Raw genomic sequence first — 22,620 nt, 5'->3', positions numbered from 1 at the left:
TAGGGGAACACAACAGGAAAGGAAAATGAAGAAGTCACTAGATCAGAAAGGTCACTGCATTCCACTGAAGCTCAGATGATAAAGATAGGATTTGACCATGTCCTCCTTACAGAGAAAATAGGTTGTAAATTGAGATTTCAGACCTTTAAGAGGTTAGAAAACTATCAGGGCTTCACACCCCATGTGATTTGTCTTACACTTCCAGTTGTGTTTTAGCAGGCCCCACAGGGAGTTTTGGAAAGCAGCGTATTATCCTGCCATTACATTAAATTAAAAAGGTAACACTCGGCACGATTATTACATATCAAGGTAACCAACACAAAAAATATTTTCGTACAGTACTTCATCAGCTCCTGCATAACCATATGTTGCAATTAAAAATAAGTTTAGATGTGAAACCCAACTCAAATGAAAATCAACTGAGGGCTGAAGGTGCTGATTCAGGTTTCCCGTTGGGTCCCCTCTCCGGTGATCTGTTCTTTAATACTTGAAGGTCAGGCGGTGAGCTTAGGCTAGTTGCTTGCCTATCGTTTTTCTGGCTGTCTCATGGGGATGGTTCCGGCCAGAAGATTGGACTGAGGGGGAGGGGAGGAGGTTAGGGGAGGTGACAGCAGCAGGTCCCTTGCGGGGGTATCGGCAGCATTCAGCTGCAGCTCCTCCTTCCCCACCTCCCCAGAGGACACGGCAGAGTCCTGCTCAGGATCACTGGCTCGGCCTCTCTTTTTATCCTCCTCCTTTTTCCACTTCATTCTCCGATTCTGAAACCAGATCTTTATGTGTCTCTCCGTCAAGTTGAGCATGACTGCTAGCTCCACTCTTCTGGGTCTGGAGATGTATTTATTGAACAAAAATTCTTTCTCTAACTCCAGGAGTTGAGCTCGAGTGTAGGCTGTCCGTGTCCTCTTGTTCTCTTCCTGCTCTACTATGTAGGAGGCACCTAAAGAGATGGAAGGCAGTAAAGGGTTAATGTGCTGCAAGGTGAGCTCTGTATCGCTGAAGAAAAATATTCAGGTCACTTTTCACAGGTATAATTAAAATAGATAACATATTCCACATGCAAAAAAAATTGCCCTGAAAATTACAGTAAAGCACACAAAAGTCTTCTCGAGAAAATCTCTCAGAGCAAACTACAATATATTTATTTTTTTATGATATTTATTTTTTGAGGATTGAAATTATATTTCTCAAGTGGCGTTTCTGTTATTTCATTTTTCTATGTATTGCCATGTGTCCAATATACATATGTCTACTTTTTTGCACTATGGGGTCCTTTTACTAAGGTGCACTGAAAAATGGCTTGTAGTACTGTAAGAGTGGGCTGTGGGCACGCACCGATCCATTTCTAAGTGCACCTGTCAGAAAGGCCTTTTTTAAATTTTTTGCCGAAAATGGATGTGCGGTAAAATGAAAATTGTTGCATGTCCATTTTGGGTCTGTGACTTTACCACCAGCCATTGATCTAGTGGTAAAGTCTCACGTGTTAAGCAGACAGTAATGACCTACGCGCATCAAATGCCACTTGACGTTCGTATGATACACACGTCCAAAATTATTTTTTAGCCACACGTATTGGAACATGTGCCAAAAAAGTTTAATTACCGCAAGAGCCAAACAGTAGCTGGGCGGTAACTCTATTTTGGCACACGTTGGGCAATGCATAGACGCTTACGTGGCTTAGTAAAAGGGCCCCTATTAATTCTGAAAGCTCATTAAAAAACAAAGAGTATGTTTTGAGTTACCTCATAAACATCTGTGTTTACAAAGGTGCACATTAAATGTTAATGCACGTCAAACGCTAATGCGCCTATAGAAATGTATTGGCGCATTAGCGTTTAACACACCTTCACTTTGAAGGCGTGTTAAAAATGCTAACGCGCCTAAGTAAACATACCTCAAAATATGTTGTCTCATAAAATATGTTCGCTAAACAGACTAACTGATTTCAAAAATATCTCTGTGGAGTTTATAAACTTTGGGGTCCTTTTACTAAGCCACGCTAAAAATTGGATGGCAGTAGTTTTAGCATGTGGGTTTCCCGCGTGCTCTGGCCACTTTTTAGCCTGGTTCTAAAATGGCCAAAATTCTATTTCTGGCATTAATAGCCATGTGAGAATTTCCAAATTAGCGTGCAGCCATTTCAACCTGAGCCCCTACCTATTTAGGAGGTGGTAGGGGCTCACACGCTACTCATGCAGTAATCAGGCAGCGTGCAGCTGGGAATGCCTACTTCCCACTCCTCGTGCTAGAAAATAAAAATTAACAGCACTCGGCAGACGCAGAACTACCACAGGGTGTCTGGGCATGCCCGGTGGTAGTGCTGTTTTGCCGCAAGCTACCCACATGCATTCTTCAATTTGTTTCAGTGCAAAATTCTTTCTTGTTTTCCTTATCTCTACCAAAAGGGCAGATATAATAACAGTATGGTAGAAATCAGAGCTAAGATTTTAGCAATGACATTTTAAAAATTTTGCACTACAAAATAGTAATCTTGCAGTGCAAGAAGTTAATTGCATGTAGAGGACACATTCTCTTTTCTGTCTTGCTTTTAATTTTTGATGTTGAATCACCATTAAGAGAGCAAAAATGGCAAAAAATAGGAAATGATAAGTATCATCTGACCCCCAAACAGACCTGCAGTATGGTACAGTAGCAGTGTTTGGGTGGATATCCTTATCTAACTGAATATAGCCCATTGGTTTACCTCTGACGTCTGAAGTAAAATGTTAGCACTAAAGTTTACTTCCACTCTTACCTTGAAGAAAACAGTGACTAAGGGGCCCTTTTGCTAAGGTGCGCCAAAACATGGCCTGCGTTGGTGTAGGCACATGTATTGGACGCGCGCAGGTTCATTTTTCAGTGCACCTGCAAAAAAGGCCTTTATTTGTTTTGTCTAAAAATGGACGTGCAGCAAAATAAAAACTGGCATGCATCTATTTTGGGCCAGAGCCCATACCACCACCCCTTGAGGGCGGGACCAGAGCTGAGAGACAGACAAGGGAAGGCTGAAGCGCAAGCCTGCACGCTTTTCACTGTGTGCAGGCAGCTGTCACCGTAACCAACCCTGACGAGGACGAGGTAGGAGATAGCCTTTGAAATTCGGAGGGAGGGATGGAGGGTGGGGCCCGGGCCCCCCTGGAGGTCTGGGCCTGGGGAATTTTGTCCCCCCTGTCACCCCCTCTCGGCGGCCCTGATTATCGGTGCTAATTAGCTCATTATTCAATTAAATTGCACACGCAAATTGGGCACACACTCAAATATGCATGCACAATTTTTAGTGACTTTTAGAATTCGGGGATAGTGGACTGGAGGGGAAATCATATTTCTAAGGGTGTTGGGGAGTACATTGGGTTTGCTTGGTGGGTACAGCATGGATACCCTGGTAGGTTAAGAAGCACGATGGTATTGTTTGGTTCTTAGGGGGACACTGAGGTATGATGGTGTTTTGGGGGTACAATAAGAACATAAAATGTGCCATATGGAATCAGACAAAGTTATATCAACTGCAGCATCCCAGCTCTACACGTAGCCACATATACAGGCAGGATCCTAAGGATCCATTCATTATTGCTCAGACCTGGAGAAAAGTAATGTTTTTCAGAACAATTGCTACCATTTTGCCTGACACTGATTTCAGCCTTATTGGTCTCCAGTTTCCTGGATCATCCTCAAAGCCCTTTTTAAAATTGGCATTGCATTTGCCATCCTCCAAATCAGTATCTATAGCTGATTTTAATGAGAGATTACAGATTACTAGTAATAGATCTGCAGTTTCATCTTTGAGGTCTTTTATTATTAGTCTGGGTAATATGTTACTCTTGAGTTTGCCAAGTTCCTACATTACATCTGCCAAGGTCATCACGATGTGTTAAGAATATTGTTTCTTCCATGGGTATTTCCAAAAACATTCTCCTCAGTAAAAGACCAAAAGAAATAATCCTTTTGCTTTTCTGCTATGGCCTCGTACTCTGAATTGCCCCTTATATCCATCATTCAAACAGTCCAACCAACTGTCTCATAGAATTTCTACTTCATGTACATTAAAAACGTTTTTATGATTACTTTTTGCCTTTATGGCAAATTTATTTCAAATTCTCTTTTGGCCTGTCTTATTATAGCTTTATTTCTAACTTGACCTGTGTTTTTGCTCTTTCCTATTTTCATTATTTAGATCCAATTTCTACTTGGCCAAGGGAGGGGTATGGGTGGGTCATAGACATTTCAAAAAGTTACGCATGGAGGGGCATAATCGAACGCAAATGCCCATGTGTAAAAACGTCCATCTCCGGAGACGGCTCCGCAAAGAGGCGGAGCGAACCGTAAAATCGAAACGAGATGGCCGTCCATCTTCGGTTTTGATTATACGGTTTGGCCCGCTGAAATCCCATCATTTGTGTTGACTCTAGAGATAGACGACACAAATGGTGAGATCGCTGGACTTAGAGATGGCCGTCCGCAGTTTTCAGAGATAATCGAAACCGCTGCCGGCCATCTCAAAAACGGACCTAATCCAAGCCATTTGGTCGTGGGAGGGGCCAGCATTTGTAGTGCACTGGTCCCCCTGAGTGGCCTAGTGGTTAGGGTGGTGGACTTTGGTCCTGGGGAACTGAAGAACTGAGTTTAATTCCCATTTCAGGCACAGGCAGCTCCTTGTGACTCTGGGCAAGTCACTTAACCCTCCACTGCTCCAGGTACAAATAAGTACCTGTATATGTAAGCCACATTGAGCCTGCCATGAGTGGAAAAGCATGGGGTACAAATGTAACAAAAATAAAATAAATACCTAGCTCCATGACAGCAGTATGCAGGTCCCCAGAGCAATTTTAATTTAGTTGGTGCTGCGCAGGACCCATGCAGAGAGCAAAAATCGGAAGAAAAAAAACATGCAAGTGCAGTCAGGGACGTCCAAAAAAAACACATGCAAATGCAGCAGTCAGGGACGTCCAAATTAAAACAATAGTAAGAGTGGGATTTGAACCAGCCACCTTCTGATTACAAAACCTGTGCTCTAACCACTGCACCACTTACTCAGCTGCCTAGACCTGATCCTTCCCTTTCCATTAAGTCCCTCCAAGTTTCTGTCAGCCAATCACAGCTCCTTTAGCTGACACCTATGTCAGGTAAATGAGCTGTGATTGGCTGACAGAAACTTGGAGGGACTTAATGGAAAAGGAAGGAATGACTAAATAAGTGGTGCAGTGGTTACAGCACAAGTTTTGTAATCAGAAGGTGGCTGGTTCAAATCACGCTATTACTATTGTTTTAATTTGGACGTCCCTAACTGCACTTGCATGGTTTTTTTTCTTCCAATTTTTGCTCTCTGCATGGGTCCCGCGCAGCACCAACTAAACTAACATTGTTCGGGGGACCTGCATACTGCTGTCATGGAGCTAGGTATGGTATTTGAGGCTGACATAGAGGCTGGAAAAAATATTTAAACATTTTGTTTTTTAGGGTGGGAGGGGGTTAGTGACCACTGGGGGAGACAGGGGAGATCATCCCCGATTTTCTCCGGTGGTCATCTGGTCATTTTGGGCACTTTTTGGAAGCTTGGTCGTGAAAAAAACAGGACCAACTTTGTGTGGACTAAATGCTCATCAGGGAAGTCTTGCTTCTTTCCATTATCAGGCACGGAGGTCCATCTGTTAACCATGCCCCGGAACGCTCCTGTCCCGCCTTCGCTACCGTTCGTCCACGCCCCTGAGAATTTCACCCGTCCCCATGACGGAAAGCAGTTGGGGCCATCCAAATTCAGCTTTCGATTATACCTGTTTTTGAGACGGATGTCCATCTCCCGATTTGTGTCGGAAGATGGGCGTCCGTCTCTTTCGAAAATAAGCTGGTTGGTGTTATAGAATTTTGGGGATGAATGACAAACTTGCACATCAGGATTTACACCTGATTTCAGGATTTATACCTGGTTTCGGTGGGCATAAGTATTGGTGCTACAAGCTATTCTACAAAGGGTTCTTAGCCCTGAGTGCCCTTTATAGATTAGTGAGGGGGAGGGGAAGAAAAATAGAGAAGGGGAAAGCTCTGTTAGGGCCCCTTTTATTAAGCCGCAGTAGGCTCCATGCGTGCCCAACGTGCGCCAAAATGGACTTACCACCCGACTACCGTGTGCCTTTTGCAGTAATATCATTTTTGGCACGCGTCAGCTACATGCTTCTGAAAAATAATTTTTATTTTTGGACGTGCATAGTGGATGCACGCCAAGTGGCATCTGATGTGCATAGGTTGTTACCATGCAGATTCTTCACTGCTAGGTGTATGGCTGGTGGTAAGGTCAGACACCCAAAATGAACGCACTGCAATTTTGATTTTGCCGCACGTCCATTTTCGGCAAAAATCTAAAAAGGCATTTTTTGTATGTGTGTGCTGAAAAATATTTCTGCACACGCCCAAAACCTGCGCCTACACTACCGCAAGCCAGTTTTTACCGTGGCTTAGTAAAAGGACCCCTTAGTTTGTTTGGTTGACATCTGGATCAGGTGAACACAAGTTTCAGAATTGCAGTAGGAGCTCCAGGGCCCCTTCTCAGCCTTTTGGCATAAATGAAGAACCTGAGGGATCCTTTTACTAAGGTGCACTGAAAAATGGCCTGCGGTAGTGTAAGCACGGGTTTTGGGCTTGCGCAGAATCATTTTTCAGTGCACCTGTAAAAAAGACCTTTTTTTAAATTTTTTGCCGAAAATGGATGTGCGGCAAAATGAAAATTGCTGCGTGCCCATTTTGGGTCTGAGACCTTACCACCAGCCATTGACCTAGCGGTAAAATCTCACATTGTAACCGGGCAGTAATGACATATGTGCGCCAGATGTCACTTGGCGTGCGTCCGATACACGCGGCAGAAAATAAAAATTATTTTTCGGTCATGTGTATCAGATGCGTAGCAAAAATAAAATTACCAGAAGAGCTAGCTGTGTGGTAACTCCATTTTGGAATGTGCTGGGCATGCACAGATGCTTACGCGGCTTAGTAAAAGTGCCTCTGAATGAAACGGAAGGGTTGACTCCCTGTCATCGAACCACACTGGAGACACTATAACTTATTAAACTTATTAAAGCAGGAGGATTAAACCTCTTATTAAAAAGATTAATAATTAATTTAAAAATGTGTAAAAGAAAGTTAAAAGCAACATTAAAAGTACTGCAAAACTGCCCTCAAAGGTGCCTCAGGAGGTGCTCCAAGAAGCACATAGGGAGCACAACCTGCTCCTTGTTTGCGCTCCTGTGACACAAGTGCCTTGCACCGCAGTTGTGGAAATAGGCTGAGAAAGATGAAGTCCCCTTCTTTGGATAGCGGAGAGGGGTCAGGGAGAACGTGAAACATTTTTAAAAAATTGGTCCCTTTATTTTCTAACTCTGGTTACTTTTTCTTACCATTCTACACGTTCTATTTTTGCTTATACCCTATCCTATTAAAATGTTTTATTGCGTATTGCATTCACATTGTAATGTATTATTTTGGATATCCTGAAATCCTGACTGGCAAAGGATACCAGCGACATAATGTAACCGAAGACCGTAACTGGACATATCTTAATCCTTCCTCTCCCTCTCTAAGTTCCCCCCCCCCCCCCCCCATGGTCTTTACCATACATGTACCTCAATATCACCTTGTTCATACCGGAATCGGCTAATGCTGTTTACGGTACTATGTAAGCCACATTGAGCCTGCAAAAAGGTGGGAAAATGTGGGATAGAAATGTAATAAATAAATAAATTATAATGTGCCATACTTTGTATTGTTGTTTGAATATTTTTATTGCTATTACAGTCTATGTTTTGACTTATTCTTGCTGTACACTACCTTGAGTGAATTCCTTCAAAAAGGCAATAGATAAATAAATAAAATAAAATAAAGGAGGGAGCGAGTATGGGATTTTCAAAGTGAGTCTTTTTAGTCTCCTATTAGATTGTAAGCTCTTTGAGCAGGGACTGTCTCTCTTTGTGAAATTGTACAGCGCTGCGTAACCCTGGTAGCGCTTTAGAAATGTTAAGTAGTAGTCTTTCCAGCTAAGTTATAAGGTTTGAATCAAGCGCTGAGGACTTTCCCTTCTTCACCTTTTGACTGAGAATCAGAATCTGTACTATACGGGGCATTAACAGGGGATGTGAGACTCCCAGGGCCGGTCTTAGCAAGTGCGGGGCCCTGTGCAGACCATCCTAGCCCCGCCCCACCCTAGCTCCACCCCATTGATAAGATTATTCCATTTTTAGAAATAGTTTCTATTTATGAAATTTCAAATAAAGACAAATGAAGCTAAACTTGTACAAAAAAACTGATTGAAATAATAAGCACAATGCTATCATCATGAAATCTCCCCTCCCCAGAAATTATTCAGTTCAAGTCCACTACAATTAGTAGTTCCAATTCTCATAACAAAGGAGAAAATAAGGAAAAATATTAAGAAAAGATCCAGCACAGTGCTACAGTGTACAAGGTATGCCAGGAATGCTTTATCTGCCTATGGCTGGAGAGAGGTTGAGTGACTCGATGCGGTCCCGGTCCGGGTCGGAGCGGAAGCACGAGGCAGAGTTGAGGCACGCTGAGCGGGGCCCCCTTAGGCGCGGGGCCCTATGCTGCCGCCTTGGTCGCCTCTGCCTAAGACCGGCCCTGGAGACTCCCTTGATCCGTGATACTTAATTAAGAATGAACTTATTCTCTACCATTAAGTTAATACTCGATAGCTCAACTATGAATATCAAAATTTAGCACAGCAGTCCCAAACTTACATCCCTTGTGGTTGAGCCCAAATCATTTTGTACAATTCACCTATTACTTGAGAATAAGCTTGTAAAGTTAAAATAAAGCAACAAACACTCAATTTAAAACAAGGCCGCAGCTTCATTTACTGTAAATTATAATAAACTGAATATTACAAATATATTTCACCCAAGCAAGGAGCATAGATACAATAACTAAAATTAAACAAGTTGAAAGCTAGCCTGCTGTCCAAAGTTGGATAGCCTGAAGTTACCCACTGTGCCCTGCCATGCTCGGCAAGGGCTTGAAGAGCTGGCATGGACCTTCACGCCAAAGACTGGGTTGAAACTCATAGAAAAGGGGTCCGAATGATCATCACCTGGTGAAAATTAAAAGCCCATAACTTAACGTCTGTTCAGTACCTAAAACAATTTGGCTTTGGTATTCTCCAATGCTGTGACAAATATAAAGTTATCATCAGAGCAACCTGACACTAGTTATGATCAAAATTGGGCGTGGAGGGAGAGAAAGCCATTTCTGAGAAACAAGAGAAGCTAGCACCTCAGAGGCACACCCTTAAAGAATAAGGAAAATCCCCATCCCAAACATTATTTTGCCAATCAGGATTCTGAATTTTTTTGCTACTCTTAATTTGAAAAAACACTGGCTAATCATAAAACAAACACTGGTAAGCTAACCAATCACATTTGTGCTCAGGTAAGGAGTTTAGACTGAAGGTATTTTTATTTTTTAAATTAAGGCTACCTCTAGCTAGGCCCAACCACAGGCCCGCCATGCCAGAATCCCCAGTTAGCACGAGGCTCATCCCCATTAATCAGGGTGCTGGGAACAAGCCCAGCACACGTTAATGTCTTTCCACTTTGTTCTCACTGGGATATGATTAGGTGAGGGCCATTATCAAAGCAGGAGGGTAAAGGAACTAGTTAACAAAGAACCCCCCCCCCCCCCTCAAGAAGATGTAACTATGCCCCAGAAAACCTGCAAAATTATTCCAAGTTGAATGTTATACAGTGTAAACCTCAAAGGAATTGTTTAAAAATATGAACACATAATGAAAGATATACTTCATAAAATTCTCATTTAATAATAAGAGGTTTCTGTAGAATGAGAATTTTATGGTGTATTTTTGAGAATATGTTCACAATTGTTTAGGATGTGGGGGGGGGGGGGGGGGTTTGCTCCCCTAAAAAGCATGGCCATCCCAGACATCAAAAGCTAAATCAAACATATAAATGGCAAGTGACCAACTCACCTGCAAATGCGCAGTAGAGACTTCCCTCTCTGTCCCGCCCTCACGTCAAGAAGTGATGACGTCAGAGGGTGGAACAGAGAGGGAAATGGAGTCGGACTGTCAGACGCTGCCGCTGCCGCTGGAGCCTGGAAACAAACAACGCACGCACCAACCTCCACCCTCCCCCCATCCCTGCCGCCGCTCCCGCCCCCCTCCGTATTGGGCCCCCTGCACTGACCTGACAGCGCCTCTCACCTCCATGTGGAAGCGCTGCAGGCAGCAGCAGAGTGATCTGCTGCTGTCTGCAGTGCTTTCACACTAAGGTGAGAGGCGCTGTCAGGTCAGTGCAGGGGGCCCAGCACGGAGGGGGAGGGAGCGGCGGTGAGGAGGGTAGCTGGAAATCTCACCCGTTTTAACGGGCTTAACAGCTAGTAAGGAATAATAGAAAGGGAAGCAGAAGAAATAGCTACATTTACTCTGTGAGACCACTGGAGGCAGAAGTGGATCAGTAACAATTTTCTTGATTGAGTATTTAATTCATTACAAAGCAAATTCCACATTTTGACATGGGTCAGAACCAGGTTCAGAGTGGCCCCCACAGTCTTTCTAAAAGGAAGTCTGAAGTCAGCTCTGCTTGTGATAGTCAAAGCACTAACCCCTGGATTCTATGTAGCACGCCTAGCGTTCAGCATCAAACTTCAGGCGCATTCCATAACTATGCATGCAACTTAATTGGCTTAACAAGCCAATCAGCATTTTTAACAACACTCAATAATGAGCACTAATTGGCAATAATTTGAATTTACATGCATAGCTCCCTAAGTGTATTCTGTAATGCACTGCACCTAAACTTTAATGCGCATAGTCAAAAAGGAGCATGGTTATGGTTGGGGAAATGGATTTTCCAAAATTTACACATTTTGTTATAGAATATGTCCCTCTGCACCTAAATCCTGGCATGTAGATTTAGGTGCAGAGGGACATATTCTATAACAAAACATGTTTTTATTGGTGTAAATTGATGCTCATAGTTTTAGGCCCTAGGATATCAACTTAGCATATTCTATATACTGAACCTAAATCTAGGTGCTGCTTATAGAGTACACTTAGATGGAATGTTTTCTCTGCAGATTTCTTAAGCACCATATATAGAATCTGGCCCTAAGCCCATACCCCCAAATTCTATAAATGTCACCCAAATTTGGGTGCTCTGAGCAGATGCACAAGTAAAGTAATTAGTTAATGAGCCACTAACAATCATTTATTAACATTAGAACTCATTTGTATTGCTGCATATATCTGTGTAAGCTCTGTTCAATAACTCTGTATGCTCAAAGTGTCTCATGCACAACTCAAAGAGGGGCATGGCCATAGGAGGGGCATGGGTGAGTCAGGGGCAGTCCCAAAATGTAAGTGTGATATAGAATTCCCGGGTTGCACACCCAACTTGTGTGCTAGGGTTTACACCAAGTTTCAGAAGGCAATAAGTGCTCATGGCCAAAGTTGGATGCAGGAATTAGCATGAAGTCTACTCTGTAAAGGGCAGGGGCGTAGGTACGTGGGGCCACAGGGGCATGTGCCCCCGTAGATTTGACCCTGGCCCCCCGCTGCCACTGCCATCGGGTACCTTTGCTGGCGGGGTCCCCAACCCCCGCCAGCCGAAGTCCTCTTCTATGGCACAGCTGCGTTGCTGATCTGCAAGGACAGGCTTCTGTTTCTGTGAGTCTGACGTCCTGCATAGGTGCAGGGCAGTGACGTTCCTAGGGTGGCTGACACCCTGGGTGGATCGCCGATGCGCCCCCTCCCAGGTGCAGCGACCCCACCCCCCGGCGAAAGGACACCTCCCCCCGGAGAAAGGACACCCCCCCCCGGGTGCATTTTTACCTGCTAGGGGGGTGCCGCACGCCTGTCGGCTTCGCTCGTTCCATGCTCCCTCTGCCCCGGAACAGGAAGTAACCTGTTCTGGGGCAGAGGGAGCATGGAACGAGCGGAGCTGACAGGTGCGCAGCACCCCCCAGCGGCGTGCACATGGGGCGGACTGCCCCCACCGCCCCCCCCCCCTTCGTACGCCACTGGTGAAGGGAAGCAAGGTAATCAGTTAAAGCAGGCTAAAGGGAAGGGCTGCTAATAACACTCACATCAGAAAGAAGCAGGGCTTACACTGTAGTCAAAGGTTAAAGCTTAACAAAGGAAAAACACAAACAGTGTTCCTACCAGAACTCAGCAGCACACAGCAGACAGAGCACCCAAAGGTGCAGGGAAGCAAGGTAATCAGGGAAAGCAGCTTAGCTAGGGAAACAAACAAGCATATGCTGGAACAACCAGCACACAGAGAAGCTACAAGCAATGAGAGGAGAAAACAACTCCCAAGAAAGCAGGGTGTGCTACTAGCACAGACAGAGAGAGGGTAACAGACTTTATCTGACTGGGCTCAAACGCTAAAGCATAGACCGAAGGGAGAGGTAGGCTTAAATAGATCTGACCTCTGACGTCTGCTGCCTCAGACATCAGCTCAATCCCTAACAGGCCAATCAGAAGCGAGTCCCAGCCATTCCCCTGCCTGTCTTAGCAGAATCATAACAACTATGCATACTATTATAGAATACATGTAGGTATTTAGGCTTGGTTTTAGGCATAGTTTATAGAATCACGCTAACAATGTGCTTTTTCATTGCCAGTTTTTAAGGTGCCATATATAGAATTCCCCCTTTAATTTGTAAGGGTAATAGGATTTGATATATCACCTTTTCTGTGGTAGAATCAAAGCGATTTACATTTATTATATGCAGTTACTTTCTCTGTCCCTAGTGGGCTCACAATCTAAGTATTGTACCTGGGGCAATGGATGGTTAAGTGACTTATCCAGAGTCACAAGAAGCTGCAGTGGGTTCTCAGCCCATTGCACTAACCATTAGGCCAGTCTCTATTCCTGTTTGGAATGTCTTGAGGACTATTTCATACTGGAGAGTCTTTTAATCTCCCTCAGAGAATTCTGAGAGGGTTACATTGGTGCATAAAGTTTAAAAAAAATGTTTTCTAAAGAAATGCCTTTAATGAGTTTGTAAAGGTATCTAAGAATACCACCATTTGGACAAATTTGAGTGCATACCCAATGTACACGTGCAATTTAATTAAATAGCAATCTAATTAGCAACAATAATTGGCTTTTTAACAAGCAATTATTGGCATTAATTAAATGTAATTGACTTTTACATACCTAAATTTTACGTGCAATTTAAAAAAGGGGCGCAGAAGTGGGAGGGTCATTGGCAGAATGGGGGCATTCCTAAAATTAACATGCATTTTTATAGAATAATGGGGATATGCGCCTAATGTAGGCGTGTACGTTTACCACGTTTCAGTTGGTGCAAATGACTGTGTCTAAAGTGAGCTGTGATTCCCTAGCATAAGTGCTATTCTATAAACTGCACCTAACTTTAAACGTAACTTAAAGAATAATGTTTTTTTGGCACCATATATAGAATCTAGCCCTTCAGGGCCAGCAAACCACCCCAACCCAAACGCTCAGATCATCACTCAACCCACCCCAACCCCATGCAAATCCCTCTACATGTCAGCATCACCCTCACCCTATGATTCCAGCCCCAGCTCTTACCTATGACTCTTGCTCTTTACTGTGCTGGGTTCAAAATGGTGCCCTTGACTCCTAGTGGCAATCTAGAAGTACTACTGCTAGGGTTAAGTTGCCAAATAAACTGTAAATACCACTACAGGTCAAAGGTACCACTTTGAACTTGGCACAGTGATGGGCAGGAATTACTGGGGATCACTCCGAACCCTGGTAAGAGTTGGGGCCGGGATCAGAGGAGATAGGGTGGATGATGCTAACATCTGGGGAATGGGGTGATGCCGATATCTGGGGGAGGGGGATTGGAGGGGGTTAAGGGTTGATCAGGTTGTGCTCAGGGGGAGTTGGAAGTGTGATGGTTTTGTGTTTGGGCAGACTGCAGTCATTATTAATGACAGTACACCAAAATAAAAACTATCAGGAATGAAAAGCTTTAACAATTAAACAAGCCAACAAAAGGGAAAGACTGCAAATGAAAGAGGAAACTGAACAAAATAGAATTTTTTGCCTGCACAGTCCTATTATAAGATGCTAATGATGCCTGTTATAGCAGTGAGAGATAGAAACCAAAGCATTTAGAAATAAGGTTAAAATGGTATGCACGCCAACCACATCCTCAGAGCAGGCTCAGAACTTCAGCTCCACATATCAACATAGAAAGAAGTGAAAAGTTCCAAGTTATAAAGTAGGATGCCTTCAGTTATGGTACCTACATGGTGGATCAAGTTCCCTAACGAGATTTGGATGGAAACAGACTGTAGCAACTTCGGAAAGTTGTTGAAGACATATTTGTTCTCCATGCTTTAAGCAAAAGTAGACATATTGCCTTGGCATTTGATTTCTGGAATTCTGCTCTGTTATCTGCTAACCTGGTTGCTCCTCTTCTCTGTATATTTTCCCCTGTTCCTACTGCTCTACGCTCTATCTCCCTAAGCCTCTAGGGCTTCTTTCCTATTATATTTATTATAGTTCCTTTGTATTCTATTATTGTTTTGAGTTTGTAAACTGCCTTGATACCAAAGAGGGGCATTTTTGATGTGACGTCTAAGTCAGACTTTGGACATTTTGCTCAAAACATCCAGAATCCAAATAGCAAATATAGCCATTTTTGAAACAGCAAAACATTGATCTTTTTTTTTTCAAAAATGTCACTTGCTAGATGTTTTGGTTTATCTGCCGTCACTTACTATGTTAGCTTTTTGGTCCATTAAAAAAAAAAAAGTCCAAGTGAACAACACACAAAATCAAGCCATTGGAACGTAGAAGGAGCCAGCATTCTTAGTAGACTGGCCACACAGGCATCCCTACAGAGCAGTGGGGCACACTAGGGGGCACTGCAGTGGATTTCACCTAAAAGCTCCCAGGTACACATCTCACCATTATCCACTTATAATGTACAGTAAGTCTTTAAAAACCTACCCAAAATCTACTGTACCCAACTGTACACCACTACAATAGCCCTTATGGCTGCGGGTATTATCTGTATTTATTTATTTATTATGATTTATTTACTGCCTTTTTGAAGGAATTCACTCAAGGCAGTGTACAGTAAAAATAAATCAAACATAAGCAATAGGCAATTACAGTAGTAAAATTATTCAAATAACAATACAATGTATGGCATAGTATATTACTTACAATGTCAACACAATACTTAATAAAACATTTTAAAAGACAGTGTAGAGTATAAACAAAGGTGGAACATACAGATAGGTAAGAGAGTTAGAAAATAAGGGGACTAATTTAAAGAAAGGTGTACTTGAGGTCAGAGAGGTGATTAAATATTATCTCAGCTAAGGTAAGACTGGATAAACATGTCCTGCTGCAGTATGTGCAGCCCGTGTCACTCCTTGTGTGTGTGTGTGTGTGTGTGTGATTAACAGGTTAGTTACTTCTTCCATTAAAGGCCTGGTTGAAGAGCCAAGCTTTCACCTGCTTCCTGAAGTAGAGATAGTCTTGTGTTAAGCAAAGCCTTTCAGGGACTGCATTCCAGAGTGTGGGGGCTACTCCGGAGCAGTGGCATAGCCCCACCAGCCGAAAACTCCCAACAAGTGTCCCTCCTGCACACCTTGTAAATAGCAGATCTTCGCCTGCAGTGAGCAGTGACATACATACTGCTCGCACCGGTCCCACAGCCTTCCTTCTCATGTATTTCTGCCTAGGCGGAAACAGGAAGCTGCATCAGAGGGAAGGGTGTGGGGGCCAACATGAGCAGTGTGTATTAGTTGCTGCTCGCTGCTGGTGAAAATCTGCTATTTAAAAGGTATACGGGAGAGGGGGGATGTTTGAGAGACCATATGGCATGCAGGTGAGAGGAGAGACCAAATCACCCGTGGGACGGGGCGAGGTTCTTCTGCCCACCCATCTTGGGCCCAGGCCCACCCAAAATTGGGTGTCTGGCTATGCCCCTGCTCCGGAGAAGGCTCACTTGCAGGTATCACATCTTTTGGATAGGGTATGGTTAGGGATATGCCTTGGGTATGATTAGGGATACTCCTTGGGAGGACCTTAGTGTCCTTGGAGGTGTGTACAGAGTGATCTTGTTCTTCAAGTACTTGGGGCCTTTTCTTTTAAGGGCCTTGGGTGTACAGTAGGTTTTTGCTGGGTTTTGGAGGACTCACACTTTCCACCACAAGTGTAACAGTTAGAGTGGCACATGGGCCTATGTCCCTTTCTCCACAGTGCACTGCACCGACCACTAGGCTACTACAGGGACCTGCTTGCTGCTCTAACAGGAATGGCTATAACATCTGAGGCTGTCACAGAGATTGGTATGTACTGTTTCTTTTTTTTGGGAGGGGGGGTCAGTGACCACTGGGGGAGTAAGGGGGGTCATGCCTTTATTCTTGCAGTGATCATCTGGTCATTTAGGGCACTTTTTTGGGGCTTAGTCATTATGAAAACAGGTCTAGCTCAAGACATCTTAGTTTTGTTCCATTATGGCTGAAAAACATCCAGGTCTTAGAAATGCCCAAATCCCACCCTTATCACACCCCAGACATGCCCCCTTGATATTTGGATGCACTGCAGATGAACTACATAGAAAAGTCTGAAAATGAGTTTCAAAAATACTGATTTGGACGTTTTGGTGTGAAAAATATCTAAATGCTGCTTCATAGATGGTCGGTAGCCAACTGTTTTGGGGAGGCTAAAGGGGGCGGAGCTTACCTTCGTCTCCGTGGAAGCGACGTCACGTCGCTGCCATAGGCGGAGCTTACCTCCGTACTCTCCATGGAAGAGACGTCACGTTGCTGCCACGGAAGTAAGAAAGATAAAACGCGCACGGAGGGTGGGAGGGCGAGCTTGGGGTCACAAAAAACAGAAGTCCACGATTGGGCTGGGGAGGATAAGCCTCTTATACGGGGCACCTATGTGCTGCTTTATGTCACATTTTTAGATGTTTTTCTCTTTCAAAAGTGAACCCCATAGTGTGCAAAGGCCATATATGAAGAATGTATAAACATAAACATAGAGAAGAGGGTAAGAGGTGAGGGCAGTTAAGCTAAGACCAAGGTGAGAAGGGTAATCAAGATCTTCTGTCTGTGTGTTAATATTTATGCATTTTTTTTGTAAATTGCCTTGATACGATGCTTCTATTGGTAAGATCAGTAAACAAGAACTTTCGGAAAGTTCATTACCTTTCCATAGAACAGAGAAGTCAATTTAAAATTCTGACCTTGAGTTTTAAAGCCATTCACACTGGTCTTCCAGACTATTTAGCCAGATTGATAATTCCTTACTCTCCCTTGACTACTTTGTTCAATAAACGATCATAGACTTATTCTCCCCAATCACAGCAGGATGATTCTTTTACTGATTTTATTTTGTCTCCCCCTCTCTTTCCTTTTGGATGACTGCATTGAGTGACTGCTGGATCTTTTCCTGTATTTTATGGAGTTCCTTCTTACTTTTAATTTTTGATTGTTCAACGCTCCAATTTGCTTTGTAAAAAAGGGAGATTTTTTAATCAAATCGTAATAAACATAACCATAAACATTAACAATGATCGGATCTGAGGAGATGTGCGCTCAGAACCATCCTTTCTTGATCTTCTGACTGAGTTTCAGAAATGAATGCGATATAGCAGGAGACGAAGGGATCCGGTTCCTGCAACCGGATCCCATCGAAAGCAAGAGGGTTAAATCTCTGGTTTAAAAACAACAACCAGAAAACCGTGTTCGTGTCATATATCATATATCAGTAAAGAATGCTCAGGGGGGCTTTTACTAAAGGTTGGCACTTGTTATCTACAGCAGGGCCCATAGGAATAAAATGGATCCTATGGCAGATAACTTGTACAAATCTTTAGTAAAAGACCCCCTCAGACCCCTACAGCAGTGCTTCTTAAACCTTTTATTATTTATTTATTTATTTATTTATTTATTTATTTATTGGGATTTATTTACCATCTTTTTGAAGGAATTCACTCAAGGCGGTGTATAGCAAGAATAAGTCAAACATAAGCAATAGACAATTACAGCAGTAAAAATATTCAAACAACAAGACAAAATATGGCATAGTATGGTACATTACAATGCCAATACAATACACAATAACACATTTTAATAGACAGCATAGGGTATAAGCAATGATGGAACATATAGATAGATAAGACAAAGTAAGAAAATATCCATTATGACCTCATTTTAACAGTTGAAAATTCATATGATCCAGATGCCAACCTGAACAAACGATCTGACCTCCACTCCACCTCCTCTCCCTCTACCGTCCTTTACCCTACTCCTTTCCTTGACTCACCTAAAGTAGGGGATGATGGAAGCATCACTCCATGAGTCACTGTATGCCCACAGACCCTATTCCTCTGCACCGAAAGGAAGCCCCGCAGATGGAAGAGGAGGGAGTAGTAGGGCTATGAATATGCACTCATTTCCACTGCCAGTGAAGTGGAGATCGGGAAGGGGATCAGTTTCGATTCTTATGATCCCATCCAGGACCTTTGGAAGGAGTGGCTGAGATGGGCACCTGCCCTGGATTCTAGGCTTGGGAGAGGCACCAACACTGTATAATCCCCCCCCCCCCCCCAATCCCTAGCCAGCATATTAGGGGTGAGAGGGGCTCAGTTACCTTTAGTTTTACAGCAGTCTTGTCATATCTACTAATTCTATGCCCCCTTTTGGGGTTCAGGATTCACAATTTAGGAACAACTTGACACCTCATTATGCATATCATTCTCAAGAGAAAGAATGCAATTCAGCATTAATTAAATAATATAATGTATCATGATATTAAAAAAGAAAAATAATTAAAAAATAGAAAAATAGAAAATCATGTAAAAAGCATTTTTGCAGCAAACTTCAATGCAATGACAAATCTGAGGAAAGGCTTTGGGTTTATCTACTCCTACCCTAGCTGAGATAATATTTGACCATCTCTCTGACCTCATGTGGAACTTTCTTTAAATCAGTCACCTTACTTTCTAACTCTTCTTACTCTCTTACCTATCTATATGTTCCATCTTTGCTTTACCCTTCACTACCAATTAAAATGTTCTATTACATATTGTGTTGACATTGTAAATAGTATACTATGCCATACTTTGTATTGTTGTCTGAATATTTTTACTGCTGTAATTGCCTGTAGCTCATGTTTGATCTATTCTTACTGTACACCACCTTGAGTGAATTCCTTCAAAAAGGCGGTAAATAAATCCTAATAAATGAATAAATACGTTGTTTTATCTGTATGTGGTAAACAGAGTTCTTTACAATTGGGGCCAGTGCTAATAACCACAGAAGATGTGTGTGAACAGAAAATAGAGGACAAAAATATTCTGGATTTAACACATTTAGATTATAGAACCAGTGTTATTTTATCTTGAGTTAAATGTTTAGAGTAAAATGTCTTCTGTCTACGAAAGTGCTAACTAATGCAAAGGGGAAAAAATCTCTGCTAAATATTCCAACTCTGAGCATTATTTTAGAGGGCAGATAATAACCCTCATATTACTAAAATATACATTTTCAAAAGTCTATTTGAACAAAATGATTAGTCGGATGTTTGTCCTGTGGGTGTGACAAAAAAGTGTGTAAGGTGCAGGATACGATAACACAGTGAGATGATAGAGTGACACATTGTTGCACGTTGAACTTTCAGTAGGTCTACATTTGAATGGCTGACGGCTTCTTTTGAGCTAATCCCGAACGTTACTAGTATACACGGTTGAAAAATTGGAAGATGCCAAATAAGGACAAAGCAGCATGATCGTTTCTTGGTAGTATCATTACCAATTACATGTTTGGTTAAAGATATATGTTTTATCGCTTATATTTAGGCTTCCAATATGGTGGCAAAATATGCTGCAAACTTTTCTAAAGGTGCCCTATCCCAGAGCTCGCTTTCCAAATCACAGTTTTTCGTAAGTAATATTTTCCTAGTAATTCCTCACTTTAATTCCAATGTTCTGGATCTAATTGAATAAACTTTAGACATTATGGTCTCTTATTTACGCTTCTTTACTAAGGCATGCTATGGGTCGTGTTAGCATTTTTAATGCACATAAATGGTTTACGCGTGTTAAATGCTAATGCGTCCATAGAAATGTATAGGTGTGTTAGCGTTTAATGAACCTAATTTAAGGGCACGTTAGAAATGCTAATGCACCTTAGTAAACATACCCCTTAGAGCATCATATTACAATATCCATTCATGCTGGTATAGCAATAGTGTTTTGGGGTAACCTGTTTTTACTCCCATCTAACTTCTTAAAAAGCTAATTGTATCAATTTACTGTATCAGTAATATAAGATCCTTAAAATGAAGTTATTCGTATCATTGTTATGTTTTCTGTAACAAATGGTGGCCATGGAGAGATTTAAATTTAGCAGAGTAAATTGGATCAATATAGTAGCCTATGGAACTTTGTAAGTGCTTTGAAAATGAGTTATTCGGCATCTCTTAAGCATAATGCTAGGAATGGAAAGTACTGGAGCTCATAAAATAATTCTAATGAATTCAGAGGGTCTTTTACTAAAGTGTAGTTTGAGTTATCTGCAGCAGGGCCCATAGGAATAAAATAGGCCCTGCTGTAGATATCTCGAGTTAAGCTTTAGTAAAAGACCCCCTCAGCTTTACCTGGTCTAAAACATCCCACAATTATAAAATGGAATATAAAGAGCAAGGAGAACAGAAAATATGGCACCACAGTGTTATTTTCAGAGCTACCTTACCAACATCAAACCTGAAGAAGTTTAGGAAAGGCTTGGAAATGAGAATGGTAGCCACTAATTAATTCTTCCATGATGTATTGATTACTCATATCTTATTACTCCATTTCACAAAATGGCAAGAAACATTTCTGCAATCTGGTGAGTTCCTAAGGCACCTTTAGAAAATTTGTCTTTTTTTTTAAATAATAGTTTTATAGGTTTTTTTTCATTCAGGGAGCTTGCAGATTTCCACAGGGAAATATTTATGTAGCTTATATTTTATTTGCTGTGGGAAAGCGAAAGTGTTATACTTGTATTGTAATAGTTTGTAAAAACAGTGCGAAAATAAACCGAACATATCATAGGTTGGGGCAAAGGACTAAAAGGTAAGAAGAAGGAAGGCCAGAAAAGGTGTCCTGAAGCAAAGCAAAAAGCCGCCATGGGCCATGTCAAGAAATCATCTAAAAGAAAAGGCTGGTGAGTCCCTTCATTCTTGTTACCTATCATCCACTGGTCTGTGTACCTTGTTCTGTCAGTAACCGATTTTGATTTCTAATTTAAAAATTAGCAATCTGGCTTCTCTGAATCGGATAGAGCAGCAGGTGACTGCCATAGGGAAACAAAATAATACGTTAATCAGGTTAGACTGTCAGGGCTCAAAATGTAACTTACTAATGTTATATAAATATAGAATGACTTCTCTCTTGCCTTCTCACTGAGGACATATTTTATCCATATTGCAAATGTATGTGACACACTGTGCTTATGACCTGACACAACACGGGAACATTATATTATTTAACTATTTAATGCAATACTTTCTTCCGTGCAAAGCTAAAAGTCATTATTTCATAGTTTCTTTGCGTAATGGAGACGCGATAGCTTTGTAATATAATAATAATAATAATATCAGGTTGTGCACCTAGAGGAATCAAATAAACCGGAATCGGAGGTGGCTTTTCTAAGAGTAGCATTTGTAGTAGAAGAAGTGCAATTTGCATGTATTTATTATGTGTTTGTTCATCACATCTCAACAATATAGACCTTAAAAGAACTGCTGTAGGCAGTTTGGAGGTAGTTAGTGCACTGCAAGACAAGGAAAATCAGACTGAGTTGAGGAGGCTGCTAAAGCCAGGCGCTCTTACCTGCCCACTGACCCTTCCAGGCGTGGGATTTTGTGGTTTTCATCCACGGGAAAGGCAGCTGGATGCTACCGCGCTCCTCCAGGATCCCGGACTCCCCTCCATCCGGGAAGGGCAACACCTGTTGCTGGGGGTGGGGGAGCTGCTGCTGGGGATGGTGGTGGTGGTGGTGGTGGAGGTGGTGCAGACTGGGCATGCCGGGGTCCTCGGTGATAGGGGGCACTTCATAGGGGGAGATATCCGGGGGGCTGCCTGGATCGAGTGACCCCAGGGGGCCGGAGTACGAGGCCGGCTGCTGGCGTCCCATGTACAGGCAGGCCGGGGGGCTGGGGCTGTAATCCTGCCCGGGAGCTCTCTGGAAGGCGCACGGTTCCTTGTAGAGCTGGGCAGCCGTGTAATAGTGCTCTTCGGGCTCCATGGCAGTGAGGGGGGCTGGGGAGGCGGCAGCGCGCAGTCAGCTCAGTGCCCCGCATGGAGAGCCATCTGGACCTGGACAGCTCCGCATTACCTGCCTGCCCCAGGATACCTGGACGGCCCGCTGCTCTCAGCGCCGGCCATGGATTGGCTGAGAGGGTGTCACGTGATCCTGCCTCCCCCCCCCCCCCCCCCCCACCCCGCCCGGGCAGGCTGCTGGGCTCCTTTCTCTTCGCCCAGGTCTCAGCACAGGATGGAAACTTGGCAAGTTTGTTTGTTCTGCTAAAAGCTGGCTCAGCGCTATTTACTCCTATATTTAAATGCAATAAATTGCCAAGCCCTGCTCTGTAT

At 42.9% G+C, this 22,620-nt stretch overlaps 1 protein-coding gene across 1 annotated transcript; it reads right to left on the bottom strand.

Annotated features, from left to right (window-relative positions):
- Positions 1–524: 524 nt before the first annotated feature.
- On the bottom strand, positions 525–22,273 carry PDX1 (pancreatic and duodenal homeobox 1). Its single transcript, XM_030202398.1, has 2 exons — positions 21,859–22,273; positions 525–937 (listed from the first exon to the last, which is right to left on the bottom strand). The coding sequence occupies exons 1-2, from the start codon at positions 22,271–22,273 to the stop codon at positions 525–527; spliced, it is 828 nt and encodes a 275-aa protein (XP_030058258.1).
- Positions 22,274–22,620: the final 347 nt, after the last annotated feature.

The sequence above is a fragment of the Microcaecilia unicolor genome, chromosome 4, assembly GCF_901765095.1.
Source record: "Microcaecilia unicolor chromosome 4, aMicUni1.1, whole genome shotgun sequence".
In the NCBI taxonomy this organism is placed as follows: Eukaryota; Metazoa; Chordata; class Amphibia; order Gymnophiona; family Siphonopidae; genus Microcaecilia; species Microcaecilia unicolor.
Note: the sequence above shows the minus strand (reverse complement) of the source record. Positions and strands in the feature narration are given on the sequence as shown.

Excerpts from the sequence above, each read along its gene's own strand:
- PDX1 (XM_030202398.1), bottom strand. The coding sequence starts at position 22,273 with ATGGAGCCCGAAGAGCACTATTACACGGCTGCCCAGCTCTACAAGGAA. Across the intron at positions 938-21,858 it reads CTGGAAGGGTCAGTGGGCAG|GTGCCTCCTACATAGTAGAG; the intron begins GTAAGAGCGCCT and ends CCATCTCTTTAG.